Below are 27,501 nucleotides of genomic sequence, written 5' to 3'. Positions count from 1 at the left end.
TATAATAAGCAGATATGATCACAAGTTTATTCGAATAATTTCAAAACTTCAACGAGGTAGCAAGTGCCTTGAAAAGCACGAGCTTATCACGACTGGCCCGAGAAGAGAGGGAACGTGTGACTGGTCCTCCGTCTGGTAAAGAGGTTGATGCTGTCAGTGAAAACCTTTCCACCAAGAAAGCAGAAGGCCGACGTCTTCAAGCGGGAAACTTCCAGACACTCAAGGAGGCCACCCGGCCAGCTGTGAGAGACCAGCAATGGGCCCCAGAGAGGTTCACACCCTAGTCCCAGAACCAGAGCACATCAGGGTACAGGGCCCAAGAGACTTGACGGATATGACGCAGGTAAGGACCTTGACATGAGGCACAGTTCTGGGCCATGAAGGTGCCCGTCTCGATCCTACTCGATCCTACGGGCCCTTGAAGCACGAGGGAGAGGCGGATACAGAGCAGGTCTGTGCCCCGGTTATGGCGATGCTGCACATGCAACGACACGGCTGTGAAAAGTCACACGACTACACGGGCGTTCAAATTCAAAAGAGGCAGTTTCGTCGAGGATGCCGAGAACTTGGAACCCTCTGGAAGGGCTGCTGGGAATGCGAGGTGCTGCTGCTGCAAAAACGGTGGACAGCTCCTCAACAGTAAACACAGCCCTGTAGGTGGTCCGGCCAGCCCACCTCTGGGTAGATTCCCCCAAACAGTTCAAAGCAGGGCCTCAGCTAGAGACGCCCACACACGTCGAGAGCAGCATTACTCGCAGGAGCCGCAAGGCGGAAACGAACCAGGGTCCGCGGCCGCTGAATGGACACGAACTAAGTGGCCCATCCGCACACGGAGAATGGCTCGGTCGTAAGAATGACCTTCTGACACGCGCTACCACGGAGTCAACCCGAAAACATCCCACTAAGAGAATGAGCCAGTCAAAGAGGGACAAAGCCGCTGTCCTGAACTGCAGTCGATATCTTGGGATAACCTCTAATGGGAAAATAACTGAAAAAGATTACATTTACACACATGTAACTGAATCACTTTGCTGTACACCTGAAACCCACTCGGTATTGTAAATCAACTATATTTCAATAAAGCAAAGAAAAATAATGTTTTAAAAGGACAAACCCTGTCAGATCTCACCCACACGAGGCCCTAGAGGAGTCGAATCCATGAATCCATCGAGACAGCGAGTAGGGCCCTGGGGCCGGGGCTGGGGAAGAGCGGGCAGGGAGCGAGGGTCCACTGGGGTCAGAGTGCTCAGTTTGGGAAAAGAGTTCGGAGGGTGGACGGTGGTGACGTTTGCACGACAGGTAACACAGAGTACGTGGTCCTAAATGATGACCAATTTTCTAATTGTTTTTGTGTGTGTTTTCTTTTTTTTTTTTTTTTTTTTGTCTTTTTTTTTTTGCTATTTCTTGGGCCGCTCCCACAGCATATGGAGGTTCCCAGGCCAGGGGTTGAATTGGAGCTGTAGCCGCCGGCCTACGCCAGAGCCACAGCAACGCGGGATCCGAGCCGAGTCTGCAACCTACGCCAAAGCCCACGGCAACGCCGGATCCTTAACCCACTGAGCAAGGGCAGGGACCGAACCCACAACCTCATGGTTCCTAGTCGGATTCGTTAACCACTGCGCCATGACGGGAACTCCTCGTTGTTCCTTTTTCTGTGTGTTTTTTTTGGGGGGGGCACACTCGCAGCATATGGAGGTTCCCAGGCCAGGAGTCAAATGGGAACTGTTGCCACCAGCCTACACCAGAGCCACAGCCACACGGGATCTGAGCCCCATCTGCAACCTACACCACAGCTCATGGCAACGCCAGATCCTTAACCCACTGAGCAAGGCCAGGGACGGAACCTGCGTCCTCATGGATGCGTGTCAGAATCATTCCTGCTGAGCTACGACAGGAACTCAAAAAGATGGTAAGTTTTAAATTATGTATATTTTACCACAAAAAAAGTCAACAAAAGAGTCGATTTTACTACATGATAACTGTAAACATTAAATAAAATGATGCAAAAAAGAAAAAGCAAAAATACTAAATGTGCAGAGTTCCTGTTGTGTTGTGGCTCAGCAGGTTAAGAACCTGACTAGTATCCATGAGGAGGCAGGTTTGATCCCTGGCCTCGCCCAGTGGGTTAAGAATCCGGCGTTGCGGTGAGCTGTGGTCTAGGTCGCAGACACGGCCTGGATCTGGCGTTGCTGGGGCTGTGGTGTAGGCCGGCAGCTGCAGCTCCGTTTCAACCCCTAGACTGGGAACCTCCATATGCCGCAGGTGGGGCCCTAAAAAGACAAAAAAGAAAAAAGAAAAATAGTGAATGTCCATAGGCCTCTCCTGGAGCCGCGGGAACACCGATGCTGGCACAGCGGGCCTGGATGCCCACAGCTTAGACGGCCTTGGGAGATCACTACCAGAATGTTCCTCGAAGCACCGCTACAGTTTGGAGAACAAGAGGAAATCCATGCATTCAGCAGAAACCTGTGCAACAGCCGCGAAGGAGGGCGGCGGCTCGCCTGCATCAACAAAGACGCACAGACGGCGGGGTGAAAAGCAGCAGCTTGAAGGAGAGCAGTTGTGGTGCTCCTTCGAGGTCCGGGCTGTAAAGGGCCCCACCAGACAACCATGGACGGGTACACGGACGCGCTGGGTCGCGACAGTCGTTTTCTAACCCCAAGCAAAATGGGCAAAGGCTGACAGGCTTGGGTCTGGAGCCAGGTGTTTGCTCCATCACCCTCTGTTGCTATGCGCACATGTTTCAAACGTCATAAGACTCTTGGAGGAGTTTCCTTGGCAGTGCAGCAGAGACAAATCTGACTAATAACCATGAGGTTGCGGGTTCGATCCCTGGCCTTGCTCAGGGGGCGAAGGATCCGGCATGGCCGTGAGCTGTGGTGTAGGTTGCAGATGCAGCTCGATCCTGCGTGGCTGTGGCTGTGGTGGAGGCCAGCGGCTATAGCTCCGATTCGACCCCTAGCCTGGGAACCTGCATATGCCGTGGGTGCAGCCCTAGAAAAGAAAAAGGGAAGAAAAAAAAAAGGCTAAATAAATAAATAAATAAATAAGATACTCGGAAAGAGAATAACCTGAAAAGTGTTCCTGCAAGCCCATAGAAGGTGGCTGCTTCACTGCGGGGTTTGTATAGCCACGAAGTGCAACTAATCTAATACAGAAAAAGGGAGAAGTGGCTCAGATTTCACCCCACACCCACAAACACCACCACACAGACTTTCGTTATCAGCTGGTGGGAAGCAGGGAGACTTCCTGGGGTGAAAAATGCCGCAGCCACGAAGGAATACACCCCTCCTGCTTGCAGGGCTGCAGAGGTCAGGAGCAGGCAGCACCAACGGACCTGGACAGGTCAGAGCAGGAGGGGAGGACTGGCTGCAGGGGGTCCAGAGGGAACTTTCTAGGACTTGTTTCGGGCCGGGCTACCAGGTGTCAAAACGTGCTGTTGGAACACCTGACGCGTAGCTTATCAAATTCACCTTCACTTCAAAAAGCAAGTCAGATCGTGGAAACGCCACGCGTGGATTCACGTCCTCTCTATGTCATTGCCGAAAACACCGAGTCGCGCGGCAGCAAGAAGAGGTGAGCCCTGCTTTTCCTTTTGCCCGGAAAGACGCACCCAGAAACGGCGGGGCGGGCTCGGTCCCGCGGGAGGAGGGCGCAGCCGCCGGCAGAGGGCGCGCACCGACCGCCCGGCCCTTCTCGGACCTGCCCGTCCGGGGCGCCGGTCCACCCGGGCCGCGAGCGGCGAGAGCGAAATCCCGCCCGGCCCGACCGGACCCCGCGCGGCCGCGGCGCCCCTCTGGCCCTGCGCAGGGCCCTGCTCGGCCGCGGGGACCCCAAAGCGGCGTCCGCGTGCCGGGCTTGGATCCCTGCCGGGCTTGGACCTTGCCCCGCCTGGCACGTCGGCCCCAGGCCGAAGCCGGGCCGCCTGGGCAGCTGTAACCCGCTGGGCGTCCCTTCTGCGCGCGGCCCGCCGCCCGATCCGCCCCTGCTCCTCCAGGGCCGCGCTGCGAGGCGATGCCGGCCGATCTGCCCCAGAGCATCAGGAGACCCCTGCCCAGGCAAGGCGCCTAGACGGCCCGCGGGGCAAAAGGGCAGCGGATAGAGGCTAGCTCTGGGCTGCAGAGAACCCAGAGCCAGAGCTGGTGGCCTTGAAAGCCACCGTCTTGTCCGGAAGGGGACCCGCCCTACCTGCCCCTTCCCGGCAGAACTCCAGGTTTTAAGCGCTCATTTGCACATGAAGTGACCCCCAGGACTCTAAAACGTCATGGCCCAACCTCACGCCCCTGGCCAGGCCCCGCGACAGGCCACCCCGACCCTCCCAGGAAGGGCACAAGGACACCATCCCTCCCCTCAATTTCCTGCCTCCTGCTCAGGCCTAGAGCGCGGAGCGCCGGCCCGTCCCACGTACCGGCGCTGAGCACGTCTGGGCAGGAGAGGGGCCCCCCTGGAGGGTCCACCTGGCCCACCCCTGGAGACAGCTCCTCTGTCCGCCCACTCCTGCGGGTCCCAGGCCCTTGGGGGTCCGTCCATGCTTCCCCAAGGGCCTCTGGCCACTCTGGCCACCAAGGCCGCTGGCAGATCAGCGTGAATCCTCCTCCCACGGCCCAGGACGCAGCCCCCGACACACACACGGTGCAGACGTGGGGTGAGCCCAAACACGCACGGCCCCGCCGCACCCCGCCCTCCACCGCGGAACTGACCTGGCCTGTGCTCGGGCTGGGCAGCTCTCCAAGCTCAGGGCCCACCTCCAGCCAGGGCCTCTCTCGTCCGACGGCCTTCCCCCCGGGGCCCAGCCTGGGGAAGGGAAGAAGGAAGGAGCTGAGCGCAGCCCCAGCCCCAAACAGCCCCGGAGCTAAGGTGCTTCCTTCCGGGGCAGCCCCGCTCCCCCCTCCCGGAGGTTTGTTATCCTAAGTGCTGGCTCCGAGCCAGGAACACACTCTTTCCCCACACGACCCCACCAGCTCACAACTACTGGCCGCTCCACAGGCCGGCACGGGGCGGGGGCGGGGGCGGGGGGCGAGCCCTTCCTAAGCCCCTCCTGTGTGCAGACCTCTGAGGCTGGAGGTCCAGTCAGGAGCTGAGCATGGGAACGGGGAGAGCCCTCCCTCAATCCCATTCGGAGCACTGGGGTCCTGGAGGAGCAGGAAGGCGTCCCCGGCAACGTTTTTTGTGACCCATCATTCAGCCAGCCTCGGCTGAGGGCTGCCTCCCAGACCCCACCCTCCTTGGGAAGGGGCTGCACTCCCCGGGGGCCGACGCCTCTCTCACACCAGGAGGCTGGGAGGGGCTGGGAGACCTGCTGGGGGCTCCAGGCTGGAGGGGGACGGCCCTCGCTCTCCATCCGGGCAGCCCTGGGGGAGGGTTTCGGGAAAGCGCAGGCTGTTTGCTCCCACCTCCCCCCCAAATGACTCTGTTCGAAGCCCCCTCTCTCAGGACTTCGTCCCCAGGGCCCCTGCACCGGCGCCCTGCTAACACTGGGTCATGGTAGGCACATGGCCGCGTGCCCTCCCGTCTCATCCGGCTCCCTACTCCAGCACTCTGGACTCCTGCTGGGGGTAAGGATAAGGCCTTTCCTGTCTGGGGTGGTCCCGTCTGCACCAGGACCAGTCACTGCTTGCCTGTCCCCTCCCGGGGTGGCCTCCCCGACGCCCACCCACGCCAGTGCGTGTGCGCTGGACACTTGCCCAAGGTGTCATTACCTGCTCGTTCCCGCTCTGGACGACCAGCGTCCAAACGGCCGAGCAGTTGTGTTCCCACCGCGATCGGCTGGGGGCACACGCTCACCTGCCTGTGGGGGGCGGGGAGGGGCACACCGTCGAGGCGAGTCCCCGCGAGCGCGGCTTAAGGGCGACTTTTCGCTAGAAGCGACCAAGGCTGGAGGTCGTCAGCGGGAACGGGGGAGACGGCGCTGACTAGAGAACCCCCCGCCCCCGCAACCAACTCGTGAGCTATGTGACCCAAGGCAAACCATCTCGCCTCGGAGCTTCTCCCTTCCCGAAGAGAGCGCAGGAACCAGGTTCCCACCTCCAGGGGTCGTGGAGAGGGTCGGCGCGAGGCCGCAGGTAAAGCGCCTCGCAGAGCTGGGCTCGCGGTGCGCTCTAGCACCAGGCCCGGGGCTGGAGAAGGCCCTCCCCGCCGGCAGGCCCCGCACCAACAAAGGCTGCGGAGGGGCGGGGGCACCAGCTCTGGCCAGGCCGGCGGGGAGAGGACCCTCGGGCCTGGGAGCCGGACGGTCGGCCCCTCGGCGGGTGTGTGTGCCACGAGGCTGGAGGTCGCCGGGTGGGGCCGAGCACCGGGGCTGGGAGGGCGTCCTGGAAGTGGGGTCCCAGGCACGGAATCGGGACGCCGCGCGGCCCCTTTAAGAGCCGGTGCCGGGGTGAGGGGTGAGGGCAGAGGGCGCCGGGCGGTGGCAGCGAGCCCGGCCCCCCGCCCCCTGCGGCCGCCGCCTCTAATCTGCACCCGGAGCCCGGGCTCCGGCTGACGTCACCTGCCCCCGAGCCGCGCGCGCTGATTGGCTGCAGGTGACGTCAGGGGCTTTTTTCGCTCGGCATGACCTCATCCCCGCCGGCGGCCCCGCCCTTCGCCCCGGGCCTGTCACTCGCGGCCGAGCGCGGCGGCGGAGCCGGCTCCGCGGCCCCCACCCCCACGGCCGCGCCGGACGCCGGAACCCGAGCCCCAGCCCGAGCCCGAGCCCGAGCCGGAGCCGCACCGGCCGCGCCCGCCGAGCCGCGGGGTGGGATGCGCGCCGCGAGCGCGCGTGCCCGCCCGCAGTGCGCGCGCCCCGGCCCGTGCGAGCGCTCCCCGCGGCGGCCGCGGCGGCGACGGCGGCGACGGCGACGCGGCCCGCGCGCTCCCCCGGCCCCTGCCCCGGCTGCGCGGGCCCCCGCCGGGCCCATGGGCTGCGGGGCCGAGCTGGCGCGCTGAGCGCGGCGCGGCTCCCGGGTGCGGGCCGGAGGCGAGCGTGAGCGAGGTGAGCGGGGACGCGCGGGGACGCGCGGGGCGCCGGCAGGGTGGGGGTTAACCGGCGCGCGGCCCGTGCACCCGGCCCCGCGGGGTGGGCGCCGCGTCGCGAGCGCACGGAGGGCAGCGCCGGGTGGGCGCCAGGGAAGAGGAGACCGCCTGGAGGTGAGCGGTGCCGGCCCGCGGGGGACGGGCCCCCCGCCTGGCTCGAGGGGACGCCAGTGACCAGACCGATAAGCCCTTCCCCCGCTGCCCGCAGCCCCGGCGGCCCCCGGCCTGGCCCGCATCGGTCCACGGCTTCGCCGCCTTTCTCCTGGCAGTGCTTTCTTATTTCGGTGGGGGAGGGGCATGAATTAAGGACCCGGGGACCACTGAGACCCAGCGTGGATCTGCCCGAGCCTCAGCGCGAGCCCCAGGCGCCCCGGACGGCCTCGGCCCTAGGCGGCGAGGGTCTCTGGTCTCTGGAAGCCTCAGGAGAGGGCCCGTTCCGCCTCCGGCAGGGAGGAGGGCAAATCGTCTCCCCCGTGTGGCCAGGCTGCTATGGGCGCCCCCCACCTCGGGGTGCTCAGCTGGCCTCTGCGGAATAAAGGCCGGCCGCCAGCCTGCTGCAGACGCCGCGGGTGCTGGGGGAGGGGCTGGCACTGCCAGGCTGAGTGCAACCAGCCTCCTTCTGCCTCTGTGCCCACCCTGGGGTGGGGGATAGGTGGTGGGCCCACCTGGAGGGGAGGGGGCCCCAGGGGGCCCAGCCCCATCCAGGGCATCGCTTCTGACGTGCTGCCGCAGACGGGGATGGGCTTCTGCAGGGCGGCCTTGGAGCCCAGGCGCTGCAGTGACGGGGTTGGAGGGGGAGAGGGCCCTGCGTGTGCCGGAGGACAGAGGTGGCAGGATCCAGTGTGGCACCCGCAATGGTCTTATTTGCAGCCTGGGGTGGGGTGGGGGTGCTGCGGGCCCTGCCCCGGGCCCCCCGCCCCTGGAGGTCTGCCCAGGCTTGAGGGTCCTGTCATCTCCCCCAGACCTTGTTCCCAGGGCAGCCCAGGGGATGAGCGTGGCATCCAGCCCCCCTGGCCTGCTCTGCTCGGGAGGACAGATGTCCCATGTGTTGGCTCCTCAGATGGTCGATAAGCACCTGCCAAAGGGGCCAGATCACGTGACCGGGAGCTGGGAGTCTGTCCTGAAGTCTGACTGAGATGCCTCCTGCTGTAGTCAGCGGCCTAGGGCCCCGGGAGAGTTGCTGGGCAGGTTCTAGTCCCTGGCTGCCCTCAGCCCCTAGCGAGGCTCTTGGGCCCCAGAGGCTGCCTCTGGGGAGAGTGGCCTCTGTGACCGAAGTGCCAAAAGATGCTTGGCGTCACCTGTCACCTTCTGCTCTGGGACCCTTCCCAGCATCACCTCCTCTCTCAGGCTGAGGCTGACCTCCAGGCCCAGAAGGTTCGGCCAGACAGGGAGCTGGAGGGACCACCGGCCAGCGGCAGAGGCCAGGGGCTGCTCTGCACGTCTCCTAGTTGTGCAGCTCGTGGGGAAGGGAGAGGAAGGTCCCAGACCCCCCGCGGGGGGATGTGGGTCAGAGTCTGACCATCAGAACTGCAGAGGCTGAGGCCGCCTCTGCCGGAACCCCGGGGGACAGTGACTGGCAGACGCTGGCCCACGTATGTCACACGGGGGTCGGGAGGCCCGCAGAAGTTCCGCAGCTCCGTGGGGCCGCGTCAGGCCAGGCAGGAGCAGAAGAAACCTGGCTGTGTTCAGCCTGGAGCCTGTCCTTTCAAGGACCCTCCTGCCAAACCCTCCTATCCCAGTTCAGCCCCATCCCTGGGAACGGAGTGGGTAGGGCCCCCACCCCACCGTCTCCCGAAGTCCGCAGCTTCCCAGGCCCGGCTGGCTCTGAATGGCCTTGCCGAGCCCAGGCGGGACAGAGAGCAGCACAAGAGCGTTTGATGACCCTGATGAGGGCAGGAGGGTCCGGTGAGCTGCCCCGCTGTGAGCACACAGCCCCTGCCCCCTGGAGGTCACCCCTACCAGGGTCCCCCCCCCACCCCCCGCCTTCCAAGTGCGGCAGTTCCTGCCTCCAGAGCGGCCCCTGGGTCAGAGCGAGCTGGACCTCGCCACATCTTGGGTCCCCTCACCGTCAGCTCTTCCTGCAGGCTGCCTGCTCCCAGGCTCGCCAGCCTGGGGCTCGCATGTCCCCTAGATGTTGAGCACAAAGGGCCTGGGGAGGGTGCTCTTAGCCGGGAGTTTCCTGGTCACACGGGTGCTCAGGGTCACGGATGTCCTGCGGGGAGCCGTGGGAGCCAGTGTGAGGCCAGGCCGTAGCTGGCGTCCTGGGATCCTGGGGCACTTGGCACGCATCCAGCGACCCCAGGAGTGTGCACACACGCTGTCATGTGAGCAGCTGCCCACAGGGGTGGGGTGGAGTGTGGGAATGGGGCAAGTACCAAGGCAGGCAGTGTGCAAAGGGGCGTGTCCAGCCTGTAGGCAGCCCGGGGGCCAGGCAGCGCTGTGTACCTGGCCTGCCGTCTAGGCCACGCCCGGCCAGGGCTGTCTCCTTGGCTCCCAGCCCTCTGGTGGGGGTCTGTGGGGCTGTGCCCCCCTCCCAACTGACTAGGCTCTGTGTGCCCTCCCCCTAGGGAAGGGGGTGTCGCTGAGCCTGGGGTGGGCCCTTGAAAGCCAGCGGGGAGGCCCAAAGCCCCTTCCATGTCCGATTCCTCTGTGCCCACCTGGCTGCTTCTAGCCCCGTGGGTGTGCGCAAGGCTGCTCGGAGTGCTCCCAGCCCTCCCTGCCACAGCCCGGCTCTGGGCCCTGATCTGTGTGTTGCATCTTTGGGAGGTGAGGGGTCTGCTCCCAGGAGCTCCGGGTCCAAGGAGGCCCTGTGGGTGAAGGTGCAGCCCCAGGAGGCCAGCTTAGTGCAGGAGGGGCGCTCCGGCCACACTTTGGCCTTTCAGAGAAAGTCTCCCAGGCTTGGGAGAGAGCGAGCCTGTGCACGTGGCCTCGGAAGGTGAGGAAGGTTCGGAACTGCTGGAGCCGCCGCACCCGGGGCCAGCCCGGCTCGGCTCGGGGTGGTCCAGGCCCAGCTACTGAGCACCTGCAGGGGCGGAGAGGGGTGGGAACGAGTGAGGAGGGGAGGGACCTGGCTCTGCAGAGCAAGCAGCTCCTGCTGCCGCCCGCAGGAGCAGCGGTTGCCTGGCACCTCTGCTGTTGCCATGGTGATGATGGAGGTGCCAACTTGCTAATGAGTCCCCCTGGCTGCAAATAACAATGCTGCAGTGGTTAATAGGGCCGAGCTGGGGGCTTCCCTGGGGGCAGGGCGGGGACCAGGTACCGGCCCTGGGGCAGGCTGCCCACCCTCCAGCCCCTGCCCCCACCCTCCCCTCCCTGCCCCTCCTCCAGCCTCCACGCCTTTCTGTGGTGTGGACAGCCCGCCTTTAAGGACTGGAGGGTGCAGACAGGCAGCTGGCCGGGCGGAGCGAGGAGGGCCTCTCCCCAGTCCAGTCCTTCGTCCCTGCGCCAAGGGAGCTTCTGCTTGGCTTCTGTTTCAGGCAGAGGTAAACCGTCCCCACCTGACCAGTGGGCATCGGACTCCCTGCCATGATGTCCTTGCCCCACGCGGCCCTCTCAGGGTGCTGGGCCTCGGACCTGGACTCTTGGCCCCACATCCAAGGGTGGGAAGCTCTGGCCACACTTGCAGGGCCAGCACGTAAAAGGGATCTGGTGGCTGCGGCCTGTCACAGCCTTGACAAGATTCAGGTCAGAACTCAGGCAGTTCCCCCCACCCCAGCAGGCAGGGCCCCGCAATAGGCAGGCCCTTTTGCTTTTGAATTTACTTGGCACGGCTGTCAGGAGGTTAGTGGCCCCACAGTCGAGGAGCCCTGAGCGCCAGCCTGAGGAGCAGTGCCTCTGTCAACAGGATCCCCCGCCCCCCCCAGTCCAGGGCCACCCGGACACGTCCCTTGGCACCAGCTCTGAGGGCCCAGCCCAGGGCTGTGGGCAGGGTCCACACCTGCCTTGTGCACCTGCTCCTCCGTGAGCTCCACGCCCCGCCCCAGCCTGGAGCTCACCTGGGAGGGTGGTAGGGAGATGGTGGCAGCCGTGTCCCCAGTGCTGTTTGAAAGGTGACACGTGTCTTTCGCTGCCTCATCCCGGCACCCTCTGCGGCTGCAGGCCGGGGGCTCACTGAGGGGCTCCCCTCTGGCTTCCCACGGGGACGTCTGTCTTGCACCTCCCCGCCCCCACGCTGGCGGGGGGTGGTGGTGGTGGCAGAGGGAGGGGCCTGGCTTCTGTCCAGTCTCCTTATTGTGACCTTGGGTTGACCCCTCCCATCCCTGAGCAAGCTGGGTGTCCTGATGCTGCACGCCTCCTGGGGGCGGGGGCTCTGAGGCTTGGGGGCACTAGAGAAAGGCCAGTCCTGGCAGATGACAGGGAAGAGGGGGTCCGGCAGGTGGGCCTGGAGTGGCAGAGCCTTGGCACCTGATCCTAGGAGGGGCTTCTGCCGAGGCTCTGGAGCCCCCATGCCCCCAGCCACCTCCGCCCTCCAGGCACCCGGAGTCTGAACCCTTGGAGGCCATGCCGAGTGTCCCAGGGTCTAACTGTTGGGTCCCCCACACTCACCTTCGTCCTCAGATGCCCCCCACCACATCCCATCCTTGGACCTAAACCCCAGGCCACCGCTATACTGTCACCCCCATTCTGAGCACGTGAGCAGGAGACGGACACTGGTCCACGCCGTGCCTAAACCTTGGCCGGCAGCCCCGGGGAGCAGAGTGCCCTCGAGCACCCCGCCCTGGCTGCCGGGTTCCAGGAGCCCTGACTTGGGCAAGCAGCACTGCATCCCCCCACCCCCAGGCCAGATTATCGGCTTACAGAGTGATGCGGCTGCGTGAGGTCGGAGAGGGAGGGCCTGCCAGGGAGCTGAGGGCTTGGCCACAGGGAAGGAGGGGCGCAGGGGTCCCGGGAATCGAATCAGGAGGACATGGAGGCCACGTGAGCGAGCAGCCCGCATCCTGGGGGTGCTGGGAGCTTGAGGGGCAGAACATGGCATTCCAGCATAAGTGAGGGCCCTCGTCCGGCAGCTTCCCCAGCCCGAGCCCTGAGGCCTTTCCCTCTGTGGTGCCCTGAGCTCTTCTGCCTCCTGCTGAGTGGCCGGCGCCGTGACCTGGAGGCCGTGGGGCTGGACAGGCCCGTCCTGAGCACCCTTCCCACTCAATGTGTCACAGCCCCCAGCTCAAGACCTCATGGGGGGAGTTCCCGTCGTGGCTCAGTGGTTCACGAATCCGACTAGGAACCATGAGGTTGCGGGTTTGATCCCTGGCTTTGCTCTGTGGGTTAAGGATCTGGTGCTGCCGTGAGCTGTGGGGTAGGTCGCAGACACGGCTCGAATCCCGAATTGCTGTGGCTGTGGCGTAGGCTGGTGGCTACAGCTCCGATTCGACCCCTAACCTGGGAACCTCCCTATGCCGCGGGTGCAGCCCTAGAAAAGGCAAAAAGACCTCTTGGGGCAGCCACAGGAACGCTGGTTTCCCGGAGTGTGGGTCAGACCTCAGTGCTCTGGTGCCCGCAGGGCAGCCCCACCACCCGCCCCTCTGAGGCTGGCCCAGTGCCCGCCTGGGGCCTGCGGCCCTGCTGACCGTCCGCCTCTCCCCGCAGGTCTGGCACCATGCCTGGTCCCACCAAGCCCTAGGCCGCAGCCCCTGCGCACGTCCGGGGTCACCCCCTGCCACCGCCCACGGCCACACCATGGCCGGGGACCGGCTCCCTCGGAAGGTGATGGATGCCAAGAAGCTGGCCAGCCTGCTGCGGGGCGGGCCCGGGGGGCCTCTGGTCATTGACAGCCGCTCCTTCGTGGAGTACAACAGCTGGCACGTGCTCAGCTCCGTCAACATCTGCTGCTCCAAGCTGGTGAAGCGGCGGCTGCAGCAGGGCAAGGTCACCATCGCGGAGCTCATCCAGCCCGCCGCCCGCAGCCAGGTACCACCCGCCCGGGCTGCCGACCCCCCTCCGCCCTGGGGCCTCGGCGCCCTCCTGGGGAGGCCTCCGCGGCCACCGGAGCCTCTGTCTGCCCGGGGTCCCCACGCAGCCGTCTCCCCAAGCGCGACAGGGCAGGGACCCAGCCAGAGGCTCGGCGAGAGGCCTTGAAAGGACGAGCGTGGCGACCATGCACAGGGGCCTGAGGAGGGGACGCTGGCGGCAGAGGGACCTTGGGGTGGCGGCGGGTCAGGCACCCTCTGAGGACGGGACGGGTGGCCCAGGGGCTCAGGCCAGCAGTCCGTGTCCCCAGCCCCCAGTCCTTTCCCCCTTGGACTCTTGAGGGACCCGAGTGCTCTCAGGGGCCCCCAAGAACGTCTCCGGTCACCCGCGGTGGACAGTCCTATCTCTGAGGCCCAGGAGCGTGGAGTCCCGCCTGGGGGAGGGACAGCTGGGCCGGTGACCAGGGAAGGCAGGGGCACCTCCAGTGGGGGCGGTGTGGCACGCCAGCAGCCCGGAGGCTGAGGGAGGGTCCTGGTCGCAGAGCCGGGGGGAGAGGGCCCAGATGGGCGTCCCCCCACCCCCCCACCCCCCCAGGCAGGAGCCGGCTCCCTGCAGCCTCCAGTGAGGGGATCCTGGTGATTAACACCCCCCAGCGAGGTCTCCCCCCAGAGCGCCCTCCCATTGGCTGCCGGTGACATCACCCGGCCCGGGGTTGGCAGCTCAGCTGGCTTAAGGGCTGAGTGTGCGCGGGGGGCGGGGGCGTCCGCTGGTCGCTGAGCAAGAGCCACTCAACGTCTGGGCCTGGGCACGGGGGCGGGGGCCGGCGGAACCCCAGCTCCCAGCTGCTGCCGCCTGAGTTGTTGCGCCTGAGGAGGGGGCGTCTTGCCGCAGCCCCCAGTTCCCCCCATCACTGGCTGGAGAGGGAAGGAGAGTCCCCCACCTCAAAACCCCCAAAGGGTGCCTCCCAGGTCCAGCCTCGCACACCTGGGGAGCCCCGCTGCCTTCACCCACGTCCCTCCACACGGCCCAGCCCGTGGTGTCTGGTACCTTGACCCACGTGGGCACAGCTGCAGGGGCAGTGGGTGTCCCCCTGGCCCACCCTGCTCCGAGGCTCTGCCTGGTGGCCGTGGGCATGGAGACCTGTGCAGGTGTGCACGGCTGGGTGCCTGCCTGCCCTCCCTCCCCTGGAGACAGCAAGGTGGTGGCAGCAGGGGGTGGGGAGGCCGGCAGGTGCCTGGCAGTGGCCTGACCTCTGCCTCCGGCTCCCAGGTGCAGGCCACGGAGCCGCAGCACGTGGTGGTCTATGACCAGAGCACGCGGGATGCCAGCGTGCTGGCCGCAGACAGCTTCCTGTCCATCCTGCTCAGCAAGCTGGACGGCTGCTTCGACAGCGTGGCCATCCTCACAGGTGCGTCCGGGGCTGCCCCCTGCCTCTCGGCCCCTGGCGGCTGGGCGGGGGCGGGGCTGGCCCGGGAGTCACGGTTCTGGACGCGCCTCTGCTCTCCGCCGGAAGCCCAGGGACCAGGGGCTGTCTGGGCAGTGGGGGCCCGGTGGGGGGCAAACCCCTGTAGCTCTGGAATTCTTGGGAGCTCCCCCTCCCCCCGAGCCCCCACCAATAGAGGCCACTCCTGCCACGAGCAGGTGGACAGGAGGAAACCCTGGTATAGACGGGGGGTGGGGGGGACAGGGAATCTAAGCGAAGATGTGGTCTGCCTTGGAAACTCCCCATGCGTGCAAACACACTCACACTCACACTGCCCAGAGCTCCCTGGCTGGGGAGGAGGCACAGGCCCCACCCCAGAGAACCCCCCGTCTGAGCAGAGCTGTTACACACAGGCGGTAGATGCAGCACTCCAGCTGCACGGGTGCCCCGCAACAGCCTGCGTGGTCACGACCGCTGTCTGGGGGGCCAGCGGAGGTCCCCACAGGGCTTCCTGTTCCCCAGAAGCAGCCTGGCCCCCTACACACGCACGCGCGCGCAGGCTGCACTGTGGTCCCCACTGCTCCCTCCCTCCTGTGGGCAGCGACTGACATCTTCCAGAATCCACCCCAGCCCTCCCGGTGGTCCAGGTCCCGGGGCCAGGTGGAGCTGGCCTGTCCCAGGGATGTGCCAGTGTCACCCCCTCGTCACACAGCTTGGGACGCCTCTGAGCCTAGTCAGCAGGGGTGGCCGACGGGCGCCTGGCTGGCCCTCTCGTGCAGGCGTTTCATGGGAGCACAGCCGGAGAGAGATTGTAGGGACCCAGCATCTGCTTGGCAGGGGCTCTGGGCAGGCCTCTGGGAGGAGGTGTCCTACGAGCCAGCCCTGAAGGCATGCAGGACGTTTGGTGTGGGTGGACGTCGTGTGTGGGTGTGCGAGCCGCCGTCTACACGCGTGCGGGTGTGGGCGTTCACAGGAACCCTCCAGGGCCCAGCTGGGGATGCGTGTGCGTGTGTGTGCGTGTGCGTGTGTGTATTTGTCTCTGTATCCATATGTCTGTGTGTTTGTGTATCTGTGTGTGTGTGTGTACACCCGAACATGCCTTGGCCACAGGTGGGAGCAGAGCCCTTTGGGAGTCTGAGAGGCGGGTCCCCGAGCTGGGCGCGATGTGGAGGGCTCCCCAGGGACCTGGCTGTGCCCAGCTGGCTCGCTCAGCCCTGGGTGCTGCCTCACCCGGCAAGGTTAGCGTACTTGCCCCCATTCCTCTGAGGGCCCAGCAAGGAAAAGTCGTGGCCCCTGCATGGTATGGGGGGCTGGGAGTAATGCTCAGAGCAATGCCAGACTGGGACCCAGACTTCGGGACAGCCCCCGGGCCTTGCCCACACTCCCGCCTGGCCCAGTCGGAATGGGGGGGCGAGTGCGGAGAGGGCTGCTGGATGCCCAGAATGGGGAAGTGACTCTGGGGGATGCCCAGCAAGGAGGTGGGCGCTCAGCAGAGGCCAGAAGGGAGCACCAGACCCCTGGGGCGGGGGCACAGAGGAGAGCCAGGGCGATGCGCTGGCTCAGCGGGGGAGAGGGGCGCAGTGGGCAGGAGGTTCGTTGCGGGGGCGGTGCGGGCAGGCCCTGCTGGGGTCCAGACCTGGCTGCTGTGACCACTGCCACGCCCCCTCCCCAGCTGCTCCGCCCGTGACGCCCTGTGGGGGCGGAGATGGGAAAGGACGCCTGGCCCTTTAAGCAGCGGGCGGCCCTGCCCGGAGCCGGCTGCGCCCCGGTGCGCGTCGTCGCTGCGGAATGCGGGCCGGCGATGTCCCCGCAGGCACCCCAGCCCGCGCGCGACGTCCCCGGACCCTGGCCGGAGACCGAGGCGGGAGCGGCCCCCGCTCGGAGGGTGGGTGCGGGGACGGCGGGGCTCCGGGCTCCCATTGCGGGGGGGGGGGCGGGGGGGGAGTGCCGCCCAGACCACGCGCTTTTGTCCGAGTCGGGGATTTCATTGTGAGGCTCTGGGCGCTGCGGCCGGCTCCTCTGACCTGCCCAGCGCAGAGCAGGGTGGGGGCGTGGGGGCGTGGGGGTCCCTCCTGAAGGAAGGTGCCCTTGAGAGCCCTGGGGGACAGGGGCGCATTCCCAGGCCCTGAGAGTGCGGGGACCTGCAGAGTGCCGGGCTGCCGGCACTGATGCGGCCCACGTGTCCCTCCCTTGTCACCCATCCCCAGAGCCTGGGGCGGCTCTGAAATCGCGGAAGGACTGGAATCTGAGGCCCTGGCGTCCATGGGGGGGTTGTAGGGGGCATCCCAAGCTGCCTGGCTCTGCCTGAAGAGGTTTCCTGGGGGCCTTACCCCGGGGAATTGCAGCAAAGGCTAGCAGGTCTCCCCAGACTGTCCTTTAGTGTGTGGGGGGGGCTCCTGATGGAATTCACTCCCCTGCCCCCCACTTGCCAGCTTCGTGGCTGAGATGGCAGGGAGTAAGGGGCCTGCGGCAGGTGCAGACCCTGCTCCTCCTGGGCAGGTGCTGTCCTCCAGCAGGGGCATCGGGGTGCCTGGCTCCGGACTGAGCAGGGCCTGACCCCCAGCCCCAGCCCAGCCTCCTCTTCCGGGGACCGGGGAGCAGGGCATCAGCCATGCTAACAGTCACCTGCTTCTCCCCATCCGGACAGCGGGTTCCCAAGGAAGGGACCCCTGCCCCTCCAAGCTGATGCTTCTACTCCCCCAGCCTGAGATCTCCCACCTCCACGGCCCCCGAAAGTCATGCCTTTCCTGGGACCTAGGAGCACACCCAGCAGGCATTCTGGCTGGGTGTCTGGACAGACTGACCCCTGAGCTGGACCAGGGGTGAGCTGAGGCCACTAGGCATCTCTGTCCTCCAGAATCAGCCAGGTGTCTGGTGCCAGCTGTGGACCAGGGCAGGGACCCGCCCCGCTCCCCTGCCTGCTCCGCGGGTGGGTAGGCCTTGGTCCAGCTGCTTCTAGGTCACCTCCTGCGTGCCTCGTGGCAGCGCCCAGGGCGGGGAGGACCCTGAGGCTGCGGTCACTGGCTGAGTTGGATGTGTGCCTGCATGCCCCCTCAGGCCTCTCCTACCCCTACCGGCAAAGGCGCTCCCTCCGCCCACCCTGGGTCTGGCGGTGCGGGACTGGTGGCGGGACACACGCCAGCCACGTGCAGAGCGTGTGGTCTGCGAGCTCCCAGTCTGCAGGGTTCCCAGCTCTCAGGCAGCCTCTGCTCCTCCGTCGTCCCCTGCTGGGTGGAATGGAGCCGCACGCCAGTGCCCCTGCGGGTTGTGCCAGCTCCAGGGGGTGATGTCATGCCCAGGGCAGGGGAGGGCTCCTCAGAACCTTGCCTTCTGGTCCTGGCATCCAAGGCCTGCCCAGGGCTCCCGGCCAACTGCAAGCAGGGAGGGATTGCATCAGCCCAGGGGGAGAGGCGGGAAGGCCTGGCCCGGCCTGGCCCCCGGCCGCGGCCCCGGGGGTGAAGGGGCTGGTGATACGGACCCTCCAGGAAGGCCTTGGAGCCCGTCCCTGCCTGGGCCCTGTGGGCGCCGTGCTGGTCAGCCACCCCACCCCCACTTTTACGGGCATCACAGCCGCGTCCTCCGTGAGGCCAGCCCCTAATTAGCGTGCGCAGGCATAGAGGCCGGCTGTAGAGGTGCATGGCACGTGCCACCGTCGTCACTGTCACCGTCATGAGGGCTGCCCTCCAGGAACAGCACCAAGACCAGGTGCTCAGGCCAGAGGCACCAGGTGTGGGGGGGTCCCACCGAGTGGGGCTGGGACACGTGGTAGGTGGGCGGCCCAGCTCTCTCCCGCCCCAGCCCGCCCACCCGCTGACATGGGCCTTCTCCACTCCTGCAGGGGGTTTCGCCACCTTCTCCTCCTGCTTCCCTGGCCTATGTGAGGGCAAGCCGGCTGCCCTGCTGCCCATGAGCCTCTCCCAGCCCTGCCTGCCCGCGCCCAGCGTGGGCCTGACCCGCATCCTGCCCCACCTCTACCTGGGCTCTCAGAAGGACGTCCTGAACAAGGTATGCACCCCCCAGAGCTGGAGGCAGCCCCCGGGTGGGCCTGGGGAGGAAGACGCTGACACCCACGGGGGCTGGATGTGGGAGAAGCACGGGCCGGGCGCTCAGGAGCACCAGAGCAGGGCTCAGGGCAGGGCCTGGCAGCGCTGGCTGGAGAGGCTGCTCCCTGCCCCTTTGGCAGCGCAGCCCACATGCCACACTGCTGATGTCACTGGGCCCCTGGCCAGCCCTGAAAGAACCCCGTGTTTGAAAAATGGTGACGAGGGACGAGAGTAAAGCCGCCGCCCAGGCAGCCGTCAAATTCCTGGGAGCCTACCGCAAGCAGAGGCCGGGGCTCGCAGGCCGCCAGCCCCCCGCCCGGGCACTGGGACCCTCGCTCCACAGCGGCAGCGGAGGGGGCAGAAGGGGCTCTGGGTCCAGATCCTAAGGCTCCTGCCCGAGAGCCTGGCAGGTACTGGACCTCCCGCCAGCCCCGCCCGCTTCCAGCCTGTTCTCCCCCCTCCCAGGATCTGATGACCCAAAACGGAATAAGCTACGTCCTCAATGCCAGCAACTCCTGCCCCAAGCCTGACTTCATCTGTGAGAGCCGCTTCCTGCGCGTTCCCATCAACGACAACTACTGTGAAAAGCTGCTGCCCTGGCTGGACAAGTCTATCGAGTTCATCGGTGAGGCGCCCGGCCTGGCATCCGCCCGCCCCGGCCCGGGGAAGGGGCCGGGCGGGCGAAGCGCGGTGGCACAGGGGCTCCCCACGCCAGGGTGGGTCGGGGAAGGCCGGCGGCCCCAGCCCTCACCTGGGCCCCTGTCCCCAGATAAAGCCAAGCTGTCCAGCTGCCAGGTCATCGTGCACTGTCTGGCCGGCATCTCCCGCTCCGCCACCATCGCCATCGCTTACATCATGAAGACAATGGGCATGTCCTCCGACGACGCCTACAGGTAGCCCCTCCCGCCCGGCCCCGGCCGGCCGCCTCGCCTCGCCTCTTCCCCCCCACCCCCCGCCCGCCTTTCCGGGCACCTGCCTCTGGTCACGAAAGCGGCTCGCAGCCCGAGCGGAGCCCCAGCACACGGAGCAGAGGACGCGGTGGGTGCGGGGAAGAGGCAGGTGGGCAGTGCGGCTTGGCAGGAGTGCCCAGGCCCGCGCCCCATGCAGCTGCCTCTCCCGCCAGGTTCGTGAAGGACCGGCGCCCGTCCATCTCGCCCAACTTCAATTTCCTGGGCCAGCTGCTGGAGTACGAGCGCAGCCTGAAGCTGCTGGCCGCCCTGCAGGGGGAGGGCGCCTCCCACCCCGGGACGCCAGAGCCCCTCCCGGGCCCTGCAGCCACACTGCCGCCGCTGCCACCACCTACCTCAGAGAGGGCCGCCGCCGCCGGGAGCGCCGCGGCCACTGCCTCCAGGGAGGGCGCACAGATTGCAGGCGGGGAGACCCCCACGCCCGCTGGCGCCGCCGCACCGGCCACCAGCGCGCTGCAGCAGGGCCTGCGCGGCCTGCACCTCTCCTCCGACCGCCTCCAGGACACCAACCGCCTCAAGCGCTCCTTCTCGCTGGACATCAAGTCGGCCTATGCTCCCAGCCAGCGGCCCGACGACCCCGGGCCCCCCGCCCCCGCGGAGGCCCCCAAGCTCTGCAAGCTGGACAGCCCGTCGGGGGGCGCGCTCGGCCTGCCCTCGCCCAGCCCCGACAGCCCGGACCCGGCGCCCGAGACGCGCCCGCGGCTGCGCCGGCGGCCCCGGCCTCCAGCCGGCTCCCCGGCGCGCTCCCCCGCGCACGGCCTGGGCCTGAACTTTGGCGACGCCGCCCGGCAGACTCCGCGGCACGGCCTCTCGGCCCTGTCGGCGCCCGGGCTGCCCGGCCCCGGCCAGCCGGCCGGCCCCGGGGGCTGGGCGCCGCCGCTCGACTCGCCGGGCACGCCGTCGCCCGACGGGCCCTGGTGCTTCCGCCCCGAGGGCGCGCAGGGCGCGGGCGGTGCGCGGTTCGTCCCCTTCGGCCGCGCCGGCGGGCAGGGCGCGGGCGGCGGCAACCTGCGGCGGCGGGAGGCAAGGGCCGAGTCCCGAGAAGCGAGGACCGGCTGGCCGGACGAGCCGGCCCCCGAGACGCAGTTCAAGCGCCGGAGCTGCCAGATGGAGTTCGAGGAGGGCATGGTGGAGGGGCGCGCGCGCGGCGAGGAGCTGGCCGCCCTGGGCAAGCAGGCCAGCTTCTCGGGCAGCGTGGAGGTCATCGAGGTGTCCTGACCGCGGCCCCCCCCCCCGAAATCTATATTCTATATAATGCAAAGAAAGGTAAATGGTTTTACTGCGATTTTTATCGAGAAGTAAATATTTCGATTTTTTATTTATTTAAGCTGTTCATTCTGGCAATGATTTGGCAACAGTGCGGGCGGTCCCCGGAGCTCTATTTTTACTGTCTGGTATTTAAACCGAAACCCATGTTTCTAAGCAATATGAGGCCACCCTCGGTTGCAAGCTGGGGTGCCAGGCCTGGGGTCCCCTCCCCACCCCCTCCCCCAGGAAACACTGCTGACCGTTGCAAAGAGGCTGCTGAGCTTTTTCTGCACTTTTTACATAAGAAAAGGGGAAAAAGGATAAAAAAAACTTTGCCACAAACTGAGCCGCAGAGCCGCCCTGCCCGCCCCCACCTCTTCCTGTTCTCTGCTTTCCCAGGCTCGGCACCAAAGCCATAGGTGGGAGGAGGTGCCCCCCCCACCCCAGTGGGTGTGGCCGGGGAGGCGCTGCCAGCCCCCTGGCTGCTGGAGGCGCCAGGTCTTGGTGCCACAGAGAGCACCCCCACTGCCCATCCCCCGGGCCTGTGGCCTGGCAGGTGTTGAGGGACCAGGGTGTTCAGAGGGTTGGGGCCAGGTGAAGAGTGTCAGGTGACCGGGGGCCCCCACTCCTGCCAGAGCCTGGGTCCAGGGTCCAGGGCTCAGAGGAGGCTGTCCCCCTCTCCTCAGCTTTGTGGGTGCCCCTTAGCGCCAGCTGCCAAGAGGAGGACCTTGGCCCCAGGGGAGGCCGGAGGGACCCGCTGGGCAAGCCAGTGCTGGCTTCGCTGGTCTGGGGGCAGGTGCATTTAGGGTCTTGTTCTGGGCTCTTGCCCCCCAGGCTCCCAGCCAGTGCAGGAATGTCCCTGAGGACCGGCTGCCTTGCAGAGGGAGGGGCCGTTGGCACTCCCAGACCCTTAGGCTTGGGGGTGGGGGTGGGGGCCTTAGTTGGGAGGGCCTCCTGCAGGCAGGGGAAGATCCCTGTGGGAGCAGGTGCAGGAGGCGTCCTGTCCCCTGTCCGCCCCAGCCCCCACAGGGTCCCCGGGGAGCCCGCCCCTGCGGAGTCTCCAGCTGTCTTCCAGGTGACATGCCCGGTCGGTCCGGGTGGGGCAGCCTGGGGGTGCGGGCGGGAGAAAATGCCCCACCGCCCCTGCCCTCTCGGGTCAAGGGGACCCGAGGCTTCTGGAGGCAGGAGTAGGTGTCCCCTGACCTCCGTCTAGGGGCAGGGGCTGGTCACCTTGGGAAGAGGCCAGGGGCTTGGCGGGAGGGGGGAAGGCCGGCCGGGGCAGGACAGTCCCCAGCCGGCGGGGGAGGGGGGTCTGCCCCCAGCTGCCCTCGGCTGTTTCTTCTGTTTGTTCTTTTGGCTCCCAGCCCTGTGTCCCTGTCCCCCCTCCTTTGAGCAGAAGTCCTGTCCCTGTCCCCTCTGTCCCCACCCCGTTCCCCGAGAAAATAAGCTATCATTGTTGTATTTGCAATCTATGGATGAGAGGTTTAAGTATTTATTATTATTGGTTAATGATTCTGATGGTCGAATATGTAATCTGCCTCCCGTCCGTCTGTCTGTCGCGGCGGGTTTCTGAGGTGACCCTGGGTGCGCAAGATGCACTGCCCCCCCTCACGCCCCCCCCGGGGGGCCACTGGCTGGGCCCCAGCTCTCTGGGGGCAGGTGCTGCAGCCGCCCCTGCCCCCGTCCTTCCCCAGGGCTGCAGCCGTCCTGGGGCTTCTGTCCTGGGGCGCGTGGAGGCTCTTGCTCTGCGTCCTGACCCAGCTGCCCTCCTGTGCTGGGGGGACGGCCAGGCACTGGGCCAGAGCCCTCCCTGGTCACCTCCGCACACCGTCCAAGGCGCCAGCCAGTCCCCTCCCAGTCTCTCAGCCCTCCCGCCCCTCCGGCCCCTGGGCCCTGGCATGGGGGGGGGGTCCCCCAGAATGGACCCAGCCCCCTCCTATTATTTGCTGGAAAGTCCAGCGGAGGAGAGGTGGCTGGTCCCCCCGCAGGGCTCCCGGTCTCTCTGGACCGGGCAGCCCACCCACCTGCCCGCCCCCCTCAGAGCCCCGCCCCCAGCGCCACCCCTCCCCCCGCACCCCCATCCCGTCCCCTTCTTTTGTATTTGGAAACAACGTGTTGTAATAAACCTGAGATGGATGTTTTCTCCAGGCCTCTGGCTGCCTCTTTCTTCAGGTTGGTGTTGGGGGGTGACGGGGTGGGGGGGTGTCTTCCCAGGGCCAGGACGCTGGGCTGTGGGGCCTGGAACTCCACCCACTGCCCGCCACCCAGAACCCAGCGGGCAGGTCGGCCAGGGCGGCGGGGGGGGGGGGGGGGGGTGTAGAACAGCCTCTGTTGTGAGGCTGCTGCCAGCTTAGAGCCACGTGCGACAGAAACTCAGCTTTGCCCCCTCAACTCCCCCCCACGCCCCTCCAGAATAACCACTGTGGATGGTTCCACGCTGCCCCGCAGACCTCCGTGTGTGTGGGGGGGGTGCACACCACACCAGAGCACCTCCTGTTGGACAGAGATGGGAGTCTAAGCCAGAGAGTGTCTGCAACTGGCTTTGTAACTATTGTTTCCACCACCTATTGAAGGTACAAGGCTCCGAGGGCCACAGGCCGGGAAGCACCCATGTGTCTGCCCGGCTGGCACGCAGCCACCAGGCTCCTCTCCCTGGAGGCAGCACATCCTGCAGGCCGGCTCCTTCCCGGCCAGGCTGTGGGGGGCGGGAGTGCGGCAGCGGCGGGGTTCAGGGGGTTGGTGTGCGTGTCTACAGCTGCAGCTCTGAGCGTCGGCGCAGAGCAGCAGCTTTTATTTTATTTTTATTTATTTTTGGCCACCATATGTAGCACCTTGATGTGCGATCTCAGTTCCCAGACCAGGGACTGAACCCAGGCCACAGCAGTGAAAGTGCCAAATCCTAACCACTAGGCCACCAGGGAGCTCACTCATGAAACTGGAGGCCCCATCGTGGTCAGAGGTTTACAAACCCAACTCGGATCCATGAGGATGCAGGTTCGAACCCTGGCCTCACTCAGTGGGTTAAGGATCCAGTGTTGCCATGAGCTGTGGTGTAGGTCACAGACACGGCTTGGATCTGGTGTTGCTGTGGCTGCAGTGTAGGTCAGTGGCAACAGCTCCGATTGAACCCCTCACCTGGGAACCTCTGTATGCCGCAGATGCAGCCCTAAAAAGAAAAAAGACCAAAAAAAAAGAAACAGATTTAGACCTCTCTCCTCTTCACTCCCCAGCTGGCCAGCTGTGACGACCACGGCGGCTCTGCGACGGGCCAGGCGCCACGCTCCCGGCTTCCTGGGACCCTCTCGTCTCCCACGGTCTCCCCACCAGGGCGGTGCCCTCAGCCCACGGCCCTCTGGCCGAGGCAGTGCGGGTCCCCCACAGGGGGCTGACCCTTCTCAGAGGTCTGGCCGGCTCATCCAAAGGACCCTCCCCCTTTGCACGCAGGCAGGTGGCCCACCAGTGACACCAGCCAGACGTGTGTCTGTGCAAATGTGTGACCACACCCGTGTGTGTGTGTGTGTGTGTGAGCACACACGTGCATGTGTGATCCATATGTGTTACAGGAATCGAGACAGAAAGGGCTAGGCCCGCTCCTCTTGGGGGGCTGTGGGGAAGCAGGGGGTCCTTAAATCCTGCTGAAAATCCTAGCGGAAAGCTGGGAGCAGCAGCAGTGGCTCTACGAGGCTATTTTTAGCCCAGGAACATCTATTTATAACTCCAGCAGCCCCTTGGAGTCAATAAACCAGAGGAGGACTGGAAAAGCTGATGGTTGTTCAAATAGCACAGAGCCGGGCGTCCCCCCGCCCCTAACGCAGCAGGAGATGGGCTGACCAGTGCAGGACCGAGGGCCTCAGGACCCTGGGGCCAGTGGAAGACTCTGAGTGGCCAGTGGCACTGGCGTCCAGGGGGCCATTCACCGAGTCCCCCAGGTTCCCAGAGGTCTGCCCAGGGCCGAGCAGGGCAGCTCGTGAAGCTAGATCTGGACCCTGAAGGGCTGGCCTCCACCTGCTTCCACCACCAGCCTGGCCCCTGGAAGCTGGGCACTCCTGGCTTCTGCCTGTCTCCCCAGCCCCAGGCCAAGAGCTTTAGTCTCTAGGGGGGTGTGGGATGGGCGGATGGATGGGTGGCGTGGGTTGCTTGCGGCTGACCTCAGCCTATTGGCAGTTTTCTGCTGGGAAGGCCCGCGGTCCTCGCCCGGCCTCTACTGCTGGTGGAGGCCCACAGAGCCTTGCCCACCCCCCAGCTCAGCCATAGCCCTCGGGGAACGTGGGCAAACCCTACGTACTCCCCTCACAGGGCCCGAAGGTGCACGGAAGCGCAGGCCTGGGGCGCCCCGCTTGCTGAGGTCGGGGGCAGGGGGCCTAGGGGTTCTCGGGTTGCGTGCTTTTTGCTGAATTAAGACCGAAGAGTGGGAATCAAGGTTCAAGAAGGGAAAGGTGAAGTCACACGAAAGGTCAGGGGTCCAGGCCAGCCGGGGCTTTTCTGAATGGGGACCCTCGGGGGCGGGGGGCAGCTGGCTCTTTAGTTGTGTGGCTGGCAGTGTGTTTGTGCCGGATGGTGTCTTTGCAACGGACGCCTCGAGAATCAACAGCTTAGCGTCCGTCACCAGCCTTCCAATCAAAAGGGCTGATTACCAGGCACTTACGCTGCAGGGGTGCACGGATGGGTGGGCAGGTAGGTGGAGGGGTGAGAAGACGGCACGGGAGGGTGAGAGGGCAGACGGATGGGTGGGTGACGGGTGAACAGGGGTCTATGGATGGGCAGATGCGAAGGTGGATGGGTGGGTGTCTAGTTGAGTGTGTAGATTGAATTTTTTTTTCTTTCTCTTTTTAAGGGCTGCACCTGCAGCATATGGAGTTCCCAGCCTAGGGGTCCAATTGCAGCTGCAGCTGCTGGCCTGCACCACAGCCACAGCCACGCCAGATCCCAGCCGTGTCTGCGACCTAGACCACAGCTCACGGTAACGCCGGATCCTTCACCCACCGAGCGAGGTCAGGGATCGAACCCACAGCCTCATGGATCCCTTTGGGCTCCTTATCACTGAGCACACGGGACCCCTAGATGGATGGACGGATGGGTAAACGGGAGGGTGCTAGCAGAGGGATGGACGGTAATTGGGAGACAGCAGGGAGGGAGGGAGGGAAGCCGGGCCAGTGGTAACCTTCCGTCCCACACCTAGTGCCCGCCACGAGTCAGCCTAGTAAACCGCGTCTTACCCCCACCCCCCACAGGCATCCAGTCTCAGCTCAGAGAAGATGCCCGGGAACGTTCAATGAATTACCCGCAACCACCAGTCTCGGGGCTGGACTCCACCGCAGAGACCCAGGCCCACAGCGGGTCCCCCAGGGAGTCAGGGCTGGGGAGTGACTCAGTCCCCTGCGCTGCCAGATCCACCCCGCCAGGCAGAGCAGCCCCTGGATGAACCCCGGAGGGGCCAGGCTCAGCGGCGTCTCAGGCCCCTCGCAGCTCGGACCTTGCTCCTGGAACAGGATCTGTCAAGAGGCTTCGGAGGCTCAGACCTGCGGGGCTTTGGAGCAGGGAAGCGTGAAGACGGCCCTTCTCACCAAGGCCGTGGCTGGTGGTCCGGCCTCGGCAGGCCAGGCTGGGTGTGGAGATCCCGGGGCGTGTAGAGAGGGCAGAGGTGGGAGGGAGCCCCGCTGGGGCCATGTGGCAGCTGACCTCCTCTGGCCAAGGTGCCGGCCGATGAGAAAGGAGGCGCGGCTCTGTGTGGCGCCGGATGGCTGGTTGTGGGAGGGTGTCTTCCATTCTGCAGGAAGTGGCCTGTCCTGAGCAGGGGAGAGGCCCTCTGCCTTACCCAGGGGACGCCACGGAGCCCCTGGGTGTCTGAAGACTGCAAGTGGGCAGCTGGTGTCCCATCTTCCCACACACAGACTGGCTGCCCCCCACATACACACACAGACAGACACACAGACAGGCGAGGGCGGGGCTGAGCCCCAGCCCAGTCAGTGGGCTCACCAGACCAAAGCCCCCAGAGACACCCCACTCTTTTTGGCAGGGGGTGGGTGTCCAGACTAGGAAGGCGCTCCCAGGGCTTAGGGGTCTCCAGATCAGGTGTCTTTAAGAAGGAGTGGTGGAGTTCCCGTCGTGGCGCAGTGGAAATGAATCCAACCAGGAACCGTGAGGTTGCGGGTTTGATTCCTGGGCTCGCTTGGGGGGTTAAGGATCCGGCATTGCCGTGAGCTGTGGTGTAGGTCGCAGACGCGGCTTGGGTCTGGCATTGCCGGCAGCTGCAGCTCTGTTTAGACCCCTAGCCTGGGAACTTCCATATGGTGAGCAGGTGTGGCCCTAAAAAGACCAAAAAAAAAAAAAAAAAAAAAAGAGTGGTGACACGATGATAGCTTTATGGAGAAGGGCTAGGGGGCAAGGAGGGAGGGGCTGCCCTGCGGACTGGACCAAAGAAGGTATTCTCTCTCTTTTTTTTTGGCCTTGCCAAGTGACACCAGAGCAGTGAAGGCCTGCCCTCAGGACAGTCCAGCGGGGCATGTCTGGGAACGGAGGGCAAGCCCTCTCCCGGCCTTGGATGAGGCGAGGCGGCCCATCCCGCCCCCTGCTCCTGCGCTCCTAGGGCTCGCAGGCGTCCCAGTCCAGCCAGGGCGCTCCTCCGCGCACACACCTGGGGCCTCTGCCCAGACCCAACAGGGCAGGTGACTGGCCCAGCATGGGCTGGTGGCACCATTGGCATCGGGCCTCCGAAGCCAGACTCAGCCTGATGCAATTGGCTGTGGGTCATAGCTATAAATAACCAAGGAGAGCTTGAAATAGCAGTGGGGGGGGGGGGGCAGAGTCCTGGAGTCTGCCCAGAGGAGCAGGGCCTGAGCGCCTGACGCCAGCAGAGGAAACAAAGCCCCATCCTAGAGCGCCCCACCCTCACCCCGCCCTCCAAAGG

At 65.7% G+C, this 27,501-nt stretch overlaps 1 protein-coding gene and 1 long non-coding RNA gene across 5 annotated transcripts; one reads left to right on the top strand and one right to left on the bottom strand.

Moving 5' to 3' along the window:
• Positions 1 to 5,924, bottom strand: LOC146405008 (uncharacterized). Of its 2 annotated transcripts, none has more exons than XR_014836550.1 (3): positions 5,785 to 5,924; positions 4,701 to 4,794; positions 1 to 988 (listed from the first exon to the last, which is right to left on the bottom strand). It is a non-coding gene; the product is annotated as an uncharacterized LOC146405008 (long non-coding RNA). The 2 variants fall into 2 exon arrangements; XR_014836549.1 differs by having other exon boundaries at positions 5,700 to 5,838.
• Positions 5,850 to 22,738, top strand: DUSP8 (dual specificity phosphatase 8). 3 transcript variants are annotated; one of them, XM_085009846.1, is made up of 7 exons: positions 5,850 to 6,062; positions 12,592 to 12,912; positions 14,182 to 14,320; positions 18,174 to 18,340; positions 18,844 to 19,003; positions 19,148 to 19,271; positions 19,502 to 22,738. In XM_085009846.1, exons 2-7 carry the CDS (start codon positions 12,682 to 12,684, stop codon positions 20,562 to 20,564), a joined length of 1,884 nt encoding a protein of 627 aa, XP_084865972.1. In that variant the 5' UTR covers positions 5,850 to 6,062; positions 12,592 to 12,681; the 3' UTR covers positions 20,565 to 22,738. The 3 variants fall into 3 exon arrangements, with proteins under 3 accessions (XP_084865972.1, XP_020938257.2, XP_084865971.1); XM_021082598.2 differs by lacking the exon at positions 5,850 to 6,062 and adding an exon at positions 6,768 to 6,970; XM_085009845.1 differs by lacking the exon at positions 5,850 to 6,062 and adding an exon at positions 7,044 to 7,125.
• Positions 22,739 to 27,501: the final 4,763 nt, after the last annotated feature.

This window comes from Sus scrofa, chromosome 2 (genome assembly GCF_054392235.1).
Source record: "Sus scrofa isolate SSC_HxYL_T2T_F1_AM1 chromosome 2, Sscrofa_HxYL_maternal_Yorkshire_Landrace_v2.0, whole genome shotgun sequence".
In the NCBI taxonomy this organism is placed as follows: domain Eukaryota; kingdom Metazoa; phylum Chordata; class Mammalia; order Artiodactyla; family Suidae; genus Sus; species Sus scrofa.
Note: the sequence above shows the minus strand (reverse complement) of the source record. Positions and strands in the feature narration are given on the sequence as shown.